This window comes from Rutilus rutilus (genome assembly GCF_951802725.1).
Source record: "Rutilus rutilus genome assembly, chromosome: 22".
NCBI lineage: Eukaryota > Metazoa > Chordata > Actinopteri > Cypriniformes > Leuciscidae > Rutilus > Rutilus rutilus.
The window spans coordinates 28,512,020-28,521,304 of NC_140227.1; the positions used below are offsets into that span (position 1 = coordinate 28,512,020).

Below are 9,285 nucleotides of genomic sequence, written 5' to 3' on the forward strand. Positions count from 1 at the left end.
TTTCATGCTGACTTTAACCATTCTAAAACAAAAAACAATATCAAGCACATGAAAACTACTGTGAAACAAAGTCATGCTTAAATGTTTTGTGCGTTGCTCATTTTCAAGCAGACTAACGACATTTTTTTTCACGCTGTTTGTTTCACACCCCTGACCTCCCTCCAGCCATTTGTGGTTTTTCTGATGTAACTCTTTAAACTTCCCTTACATTTTCTAGAAACTTTTTCTCGGTTCTTTTTTCAATATTGGATAATTAGTTAGCAGTGCTAAAAGTTTGATGCTAACTTTTGCTACAAAATGATTTTCTTTTCTACCGGTAATTCAAAATATTGTTAACTCGTTTTTGAACAGTCTCAGACGTGCACTGACAGATAAACATACACTGAAGGCAACTCGGTCGAAATCTGAAAACACTGGCATAGTGTGTTGGAATTTAGTATTGCAATAACTGCTGGACATGGTTCTGATTATAATATTTTCATTGGATATAGGCTTAAACATCTCCATGATTATGCTTCTGATTATAGTATTTTCATTGGATATAAGCCTAAACATCTCCATAACTATTTACCTGTACTGTCCCTTTAAATGTCGTCCACACTAAGGTATGACAGTCAAATATTGAGTGCTCTAAGAGACAATAAGACACCGTACGACAGTTTCTCATTAAAATGAAGATACATTTTATTTCTTTTCTTAAAAAAACAAACAATACAAAAAAAATCTGAGGAGGAAAAATGAAACAAAAGAAACCAGTTTAAAATTAAATCAAGCACAAAAAAACAAAACATTCATACGTTTTTGGACAGCTAGGTTAAAAACCAATTCATAGACAGCACGAGTGGAAAATATTCAGAGATGCCTGGCAGAAAGGATCGGACCATGTCAGAATGCCATGTATGCACTTGTAGACAGAAAAGCCCCTTGAAATGCATCATGGGATATACATCATATGTGTCTGGAATTAAAAACAAGCAGCAACAGAAATATATATTTAATGAGCAAACACACATAAGGTATGAATAGTACAATTCTTCTCAATCCTCACAGTGCAAAATATGCCTCTCTGTGTCAGGACATCACAAACACATCTGATCCAGGGCTGAAGAATAACAATATTTGACCTTTTTAAAACATTATTTGCTTGGTTGAAGAGATCCCCAACATTGAGCAATACAATCTCTGGGCGAAACGGGCATGAGTCAAAGATGCCCTCTGTTTCTGAACATTTAGCTTTGCGGTACAAGATTTTGAAAAACAGGCTTGGTAAGGCAGAAAGACATCAGATTCACATTTCCCATGCAATTAACCGTTTTAAGGCCCGATCTCAGCACGCTCACTGCGAGCCTCTTTTGAGAAAAGAGATGAAAGCATTCATACTGCAGCCTTAATATGAGATGATCTGGCGGATGAGAAAGAAAAAAAGAAAAACAAAAAAAACGAAATTCATGATTCTTGAAGAAATATTCCAGGTTCAAAACGAGTTTAGCTTGATGGATGGCAACTCGTACCTCAGTTTGCAAAAAAAAACAACAACAAAAAAAAAAACACACCAAGAAATGAACTTACAACGGGGCAAACATCGGACACTTGCCATTGTAAGTACACAACAAACTGAGGTACAAATTGAAATTATTTTCTGTGGTAATGTCGCAGAATTTGACATTTTTAATCCAGAATATTACTAAAACAGTAACTGCATTATGGTTCAAACTACACAAATTGAGACTGTTTATTTAAAAGGTAAAACTGAAAATTGAATAGCAAACCCTGGATAAAGTGTACCACGACAAATGTAATTCTCAAACCACGAGCATTAGATGTCAGTTTCTCCATCTTCCGCTGATGATCCAAGCGAGCGCATGTTGAATAAATACAAAACGAATCCTCAGATAAGCAGAGCCGCTAGTATCCAAACAAACGGCGTGAACTAGTACGGATTGCAAAACTTCCTAACGAATGGCTTTCTAGAGAGGAATCACTACACAACAAACGCATTGGACCTTAATTAAACACTGTTTCAGAATTTGCAAAACTATTCATACGTTAAAATGATGCGCAAATCGAATGCGACATTTGTTAAACGCAAGCAAAACTGGTTCGTAAAACCAATCTTGCGCAAATTGCAGTGAATCGACTGCGACAATTTGTAAACAATTGCATTTACACTCCAATAAGCCATTACACTAATACTTTGCGCGGTGTGAAAGGAGTTCATTTACGCAAGAATGGTTTTACGAACATTTTACACAGAATTTTGTTTCATGAATGAGGAACAATCGGTCGCAACAATGCAGAGTAGGCAATAAGCTTTATACATGTTACCGAAATGAACAAGAGCGCTAAAGCAAAAAAGGTTTTTTTTGAGAATACGGTCATGTGATTACCCTGGGCGAGCAGCGACGCTACCGGTTGGAACGATGGGCTTCCCTCGAGATTATATACCCATAAATAAACAGACTCAGACACATTTTACTCAATAATATATATAGATATATACGCTAACAAGTTCTGGGAAAATGTCCTTTGCGATATGGAATTTATAGGCAAAAAAAAGAAGAAAAAAAAAGGGAAATCAAACGAGTTCAAACCGTTGAGCCAGGCCACAACAGACAATGAAAAAAATCTGAAAAGCAAACAAGCCCAACCCTCTCCCTCCCCCCACCCCAAAAAATGCAGATAAGGAAAGAGTGTAAAGGGAAAGAGAAGAAGAAAGGGACGCCGTTAATAACATGGCTAGTCTTCCCCGGATGGAGCCTCCTCTTCTGAGCCGTCCTCTTCCTCCTCGTCTTCCTCATCTTCGGGGGCGTCATCCTTTGTCTTTTTGGTGGGAGGAGACTCTTTCTTCTCCACCTCGTCTTCCTCCTCGTCTTCAAGGGGGCTCTCGGGTTCCTCGTCATCTTTAGGTGAGGATTTCTCCAGTGCTTTAGCTGCACTTGGGCGACCTTTCCCTTTCCCCTTCATGGGGCTGGGGTTCACTGAGGGACAAACACACACGTTCACATTAACTTTAAAACTTTGGAGTCAGTAGGGTCCTGTTTACTCCTGGTATTAAGATGCGTTTTGGTCGATTGGATCACAAGTGGATGAAAACGGGGTCTAAAACATTTTGAGCTTGTCCACTTTCGACCACTTCCAGAGGTAGTTGAAAACGCATTCGACCGGATTGCTTTCGTAGTGTAAACCCTCATATGGTCGAATGTGTTCAAACAGCCACAAAAGACGCCTAATGACCGCATGCGTAAACATTATGGGAAGTGCACTAGCCACACACAGGATTTATACTTTGTCAGATGAGACACAAATTTGGTTTTAAGGCGAAAAACGCACAACGTTCTCTCTCCATTCCTGATTTCTAACACACACTCACAGTGTTCAGCGTGGTATTGCGACTGTCAGAGCAGAAATGAAAGCTGCTGCTCTCCTGTCGTCTCCGGGCGCGTTTATATGTGAATTACATGAGCTTATTTTGTCCATTACATTGAAAAACCAATATATTTCCCTGCCCATAGACCCTCCCCTCGAAGAAATCAGGACAGAAGTGGGCAAAAGAGACGGGTTAAAACACCAGGCGTAAATGGGAATGTGTCTCCCTCGTCTACTTCTGATCCGATCAACTGATCTTAACACCAGGTGTAAACAAGGCCTAAGAGTTTTTTTTTTTTTTTAAAGAAAGGACATTAAATTGATCACAGGTGACGGTAAAGACTAGGGATGTGCAAAACTAGTCAGTTAAATGGTACAGCTGCTACTAGTAGCAAATGCCCATCGCTTTATTCGCCAAGTGTGCCGTGTTTAGCAGCATTTGCTATGGGATTTGACTGTTTGATTCATAGATTAAGTGCTCAAATAGATCATATATACACAAGTCTTTAGATGATTTCGTTCTTTTAGACTAGTCGGTTACAAAACGTCCATTTACACGACCATGAACCATGAAAATCTTAGCAGCGTCAGTGGTTACCTGTGGCCTTTAGCCGGGGTTTAGGGGATTTCTTGTCCTTCTTCTCAACTCTCCTTCCTCCTTTCTGCACCACTTTTTTGCCTTTCTTTTTGGAGTGCCCATAGTCACTGTCATCATCATCATCAACCATGAAGTCTTCATCACTGCCAGACTCTTCTGCAGAGAAAATCGGAAAGTACATTTTTATGAAATGTGAGTGGCGCTTGGCTGTGCAAAAATGGCCACCGCAATACTATTGTAATGTGAACCATTGCTATGGTGTTACTAAGGGATTCTGAGTAGTTAATGTCATGTTAAGTTGCCAGGGTGGTATGGGTGTCTAATTACTGGCTTTTTGTTAATTTGAGGCATCTTTCCACAGCTGATTTCTGTCTGCTCTGTGTCTGCTTAACATTCGGTGTAAAGACATAATGCCACATAAAAGGCAGACTAAATTATGCCTGCTCTGACCCACCTCAACTGCTAGTATAAAAGTATACTATTAAAAATGACTGTGTAAATGCATTAAACAGTCTGTAAAACATCCTAATGGCCACTTAAGCGCTTCTGTGCCACATTTACAGTGTAAATTTGGCATAGTTTTATCATTCGCAAAAGTATAAGCAAAATTAATAATAATAGTGATGCTGAGTCAAAGTGACAAACATACTGAACACTGCAGTTAAAAAGCAGCACACTTACGGTCCAGGAATGCCTGTTCCTCCTCATCTTTCTCCTCATCCTCACTGCCACCGTCTCCCAGAAGGATTTCTCTCTGTTTGGACACGGCCTTTGACGCAGCCTGCCTCACCTGCCTCGGTTTCCTGCTCACCTCTTTATCATCATCACTATCATCTGCAGAGGAATCACAAGTGTCAACAACATGCAGAACAGATGCATTCGCATTTATGCTCTATTTGCATTTCAGAACACGCACTCCTAAACTGTGGTTGTTTTATATGTGGGTCAGATGGTCTTTTTCAGTCTAAATGGGCAGTTAATGGCCAGAATAAGACTAAACTTTATGCTCATAGTTTAACATCTGCTGCTTCATGTTTTATGCATGAGAATTCAAGGAGAAATAACGTTTTTTTTTTTTTGTCGGTCCACGTCTCACCTCCACCTCGTTTCCTCTTCAGTGACTTTTTGCCTGGCTTCTCCACCTTTGCTTTCTTTCCCTTTTTGGCCTTTTTATCATCATAGTCACTTCCTCCATCTTCCTCTTCCCCTTCCTCTCCAAAGTCGTTGTCTTCATCACTACCGAAGTCATCTTTAAAACACAAGATTAGAGGTTAATCATTTTTTACGCCACTTTATTTTGAATCAAATCATCCGCGGTATAACACAATTTACCTGCGGAGTCATTTTTGGATTTGGACAGTTTTTCATCTGAATCCTCGCTGTAACGGAAAAGGTTTGTTAGTAGTTTGAACTTTGAAGGAGAATGTCCTTGTATGTGGCATTTATTTCCTAGTTATAATTAACCGCAGCATATATGTGGGTCATAAGGAGAAAATGGATCTCAAAAAGGTTCACGATCCCTGGGGATCCCAAAACACACAAATCCTGTCTTGAAATTCACCATTTAATACATATAAAATCATTTTAAATGCATTATTCTAATAATATATGTTCATCAAATACACTGTTATACACCAAAGCTTGAAAAAGACAAGATTCTTGCCTCTCTTCCTGTGAATTCTTAGTCTTCTTGTTCTTGATTTCACGGGGTGGAGCACGTATCTTCTTAGTTGTTTCCTTGTCTCTCCCATAGTCCTCATCTGGAGGCAGAAATTAGATGGATTGGACCATGAAGTACATGACTGCATAAACTGATTATTTAAAACACTCTCTGAAAGGTCACCAATCGAACCTGCAGAATATTTGCATTCCAATATCGAGTAAACTCGCAAAGAAATTCTGTCGCACATCAATACTTTTCAGAAAGCTAAAATTACGGGTTTTAGAGATGGTTTATTACCTGCATCGTCGGATTCATTAAACTGGGAGTAATTCACCACCTTTCTGTTCCTGTAAGAAAGACAAAATACTGTAACAAGAGTTTGTGATGCAGCGGTGCATGTGACGTTAATTCTTGCTTTAAGGGCTTACAGACCATCGGAAGGTGGTCAGCATTTCTGCAGGAAACCGAAGTTCATTTAACATGCCTCGCTTCATTATGTTTACTTAAATTAATGATCGTTAAATAGTTCCTCAATTAGCATTTCAATGAGGGTTTCATTAATACTGCAGTCTTGTTCCATTTAACCACTCAGGCCAGACATGGTGTTGAGATGCTTGAAAAGCCACAAGTTACTTTAAAGTAATTAGACGTTTTGGATTATAAATTACAATACTTGAATCATCAATCCAGAAAGGACATGATATTATACATAATGATATGTATAACTAATAATTATCATATTTTGTCTACATGTAGGCCTACATGCCACATACATTCATTAATACATTTGATTTATGATTTACATTTGATTCAATCACGTGACACACGTAGAAAAATCCCCCCCACCCCCCAACCACACAAAAAACACCCCAACAACTACCATTGACCAAGTCAAATCGGACAAAATACTAGGGGATTTTGTTCAAATTATGCAAAAAATATTTTACATTAAAAGTAAATAAGTTTGTGAAATAAATTTAATCGCAAGTCTTCTTTTGGCGTAATTCCTCATATTTACCATGCCACGGTAATAGTTATTACTGTACGAGGCTTTTCAGAATCTGCCATTTTATTCATTTTTTTTTTCTTAAATAACTGTGGTGGCTACTATCAAATTAAAAAATAACTTATTTAATAAGTTATAATCAAGTAATAAATCGGTATTCGCTATATTTGCATATAGTCACCATGGTTAATGTTCGTAAGCACAGCGTGTTACGTTTTTTTTTTCTGTAACGTTACAGTCCATACGTGAGGAAGGCGTGCACCATTTTTACTCTTTTTTTTGTTTGTTTTATGTCGGCCCTCGGTCGACAACGCATAAGTCATATACACTAATCTCCTTTTGTCATTTGAACTCAAAATATGGACACTGAACATCAAATTTTGTGCACGTTTTTCACATAACTCCAAACGGGAGGTGTGGTCGCTCTCAGCCACCCCGCCCCCCTCTGACGTCACACGCGTCGTGTTAATTTACCGCTATCAAAAAAAAAAAATACATTAAAAACGCGCTTCCCTCCCTAAAACACCAACGGGCTTTCGCAATCTATTGTTTCGGCGTCGTTGAGAAATCTGCGCAAATATGTGCGCTTTACAGGTTGCAAAATCACTTGAATGGGCCAATGTGCACCTCCAATGGGATTTTATTACCCCTCCTGAAGCTTTGGCGAGGATGAATGGGAAGCCATATTCTCACTGGCTTACAAGGAAACATGAAGCCTTTTAGTGCTTCTCAAACAACAAATATATTCTGAAAAATAGGTAGGAGATGCGCGAAGAATAACAGATTTCAGAATCCTGATTGATGCACATTAGAAACGTGCACGATATCCCCATAAATGTAAAAGACACAGCCCTCCGCCACTGGGGAAGAAACAACGAGCAAAATGCATGCACGAATGAGCCAAAATGTTACAAAATCGAGCTCTAAACAAGAACATAACGATGCCTGGCACATGCGTGAAGCCTAGAAGTCAGTGTGCATGCAGCAGCCATCAGCAGGACGAATGGAAACCCACGTACCTCACTGGTCTTGCCATTTTGCAGGAATACTGTAGAGGTTAAAAATTGTGAAAGAGCAAAAGAAAAGCAGGGAAAATGCAAACAAAATGTGCTGTTTTAAAACACAAGAGGTGACGTCGCAAAACCAACGCCCTCTCCCTGTGGTAAAAATCAAACAATGCGGGAGATATTCCTGCTCTACGAAGGTATTTAGTTTAAATTTTACCTTCAGCTACTCAAAATGGTGAATAAAACAAACTGAAACTGCAGCCTTCGCGCAACCTAACGATTGGATGGAGGGCGGGCATTGCTGTTCAAAACTCAGCCCACTCTGCTAGATTTGCCCAGAGAGCGACGCTATTGGTCAGTTCAAACGATTGTTCGATTTCTGATTGGTTTTTGTGGCTGTCTATCAAACGTAGGGTCTCCAAAGCATTTACCCTCCCCCTCGTTTGCGGATAGGTTGAACAGCATGGCTCGGCTCAGAAACAAAAAGAGGCCCTCACGATATGCAAGATGTCCCAGTTTAACTGTAGAACAACTTTGTGTCGTTTGTTTCTTTTGAAATTAAGTTTATATAAGCGAAAGCACACGACAGAAGGTTTGAGACCTCGAAAATAGACATTTTGTTGGCTATTGACCTAGAATCAGACCTAACTCGATCACTTTTTAAATTATATTATTGCAACACTGATAACAGGAATATGTTGCTTTAATGCTAACAGTTACTAGCATTATTCAACCCTAATATCATATGTCATCATTAAAGTTCATATTGCAATGATGTTAATTATTGTTTTTTATGGGAAATAAGATAAATGTTAGGATATTTGATCACAATTCCCATTTTTCTCAATGCTGATTTTGCAATAGATTGAATCGCAGTGAAAACAGAGAAGTACTGTAGTCGAACCTAATGTCTCCAGACTATCCACCCTCATGATTTGCTGTGTTTTGTTGAAAGCATTGCTCCGAAATGGTCCTATTTTGATGTTGTCCACTTTTAGTTGATTGTTCCACTGAAAGTAAGTTTACATAAATTAATGCATGGTTTGAGAGCTTCGAAAAAGCCATAACGTATTGATTTTAGCTGACTTTCTACCCTGAAATGTGACCTAACTTGATCATTATTTAAAGAATATTATTGCAAATATAATAATGCATTACTTTAATATCGATCTTCTTTATAATAGCTTTAATAATATTTGCCCTTGTTATTTTGATGGAAATGAATGTGAATAACAGTGTAGGCTGTTTAATATTCAGTCTCCAGAGGTATAAGGAATGCATCTAACATGTAATTTCAAAGGATTTTAATGCTCACATCATATGCAGTGACTGTGAATTTCCCTTTATTTCTGTTCCAGGAAAAGGGATTTCTTCCTCTTTATTCCCCTAGTCTTTCGCTGCAGACCCTGGAATCCTCTCTGCTCAGCAGTTATTGAAGTGAGGAGAAGGTATGTCTCCATGGCAACCAGGTATGATTCTCATCATTTTTATTTATTTATTTATTCGCCCATCCATCAGTGTTTGCATTTCTTGAGCCTTCAGTACTCTTCCAAAACATCACTGGAAGAGTTCCTGAGAAGGAAATCGGCTACTATCGAGGGTCCGTCATCTCATATTGCTTTTGTTTATTTGGATGCATGTCATC

At 38.8% G+C, this 9,285-nt stretch overlaps 1 protein-coding gene across 1 annotated transcript; it reads right to left on the reverse strand.

Moving 5' to 3' along the window:
• Nucleotides 1–659: 659 nt before the first annotated feature.
• nucks1a (nuclear casein kinase and cyclin-dependent kinase substrate 1a) lies at nt 660–7,964 on the reverse strand. The gene is made up of 8 exons (XM_084395722.1): nt 7,653–7,964; nt 5,925–5,974; nt 5,628–5,724; nt 5,297–5,343; nt 5,061–5,213; nt 4,646–4,798; nt 3,965–4,120; nt 660–2,978 (listed from the first exon to the last, which is right to left on the reverse strand). The coding sequence occupies exons 1-8, from the start codon at nt 7,667–7,669 to the stop codon at nt 2,737–2,739; spliced, it is 915 nt and encodes a 304-aa protein (XP_084251848.1). The 5' UTR covers nt 7,670–7,964; the 3' UTR covers nt 660–2,736.
• Between the last annotated feature and the right edge of the window lie 1,321 nt (nt 7,965–9,285).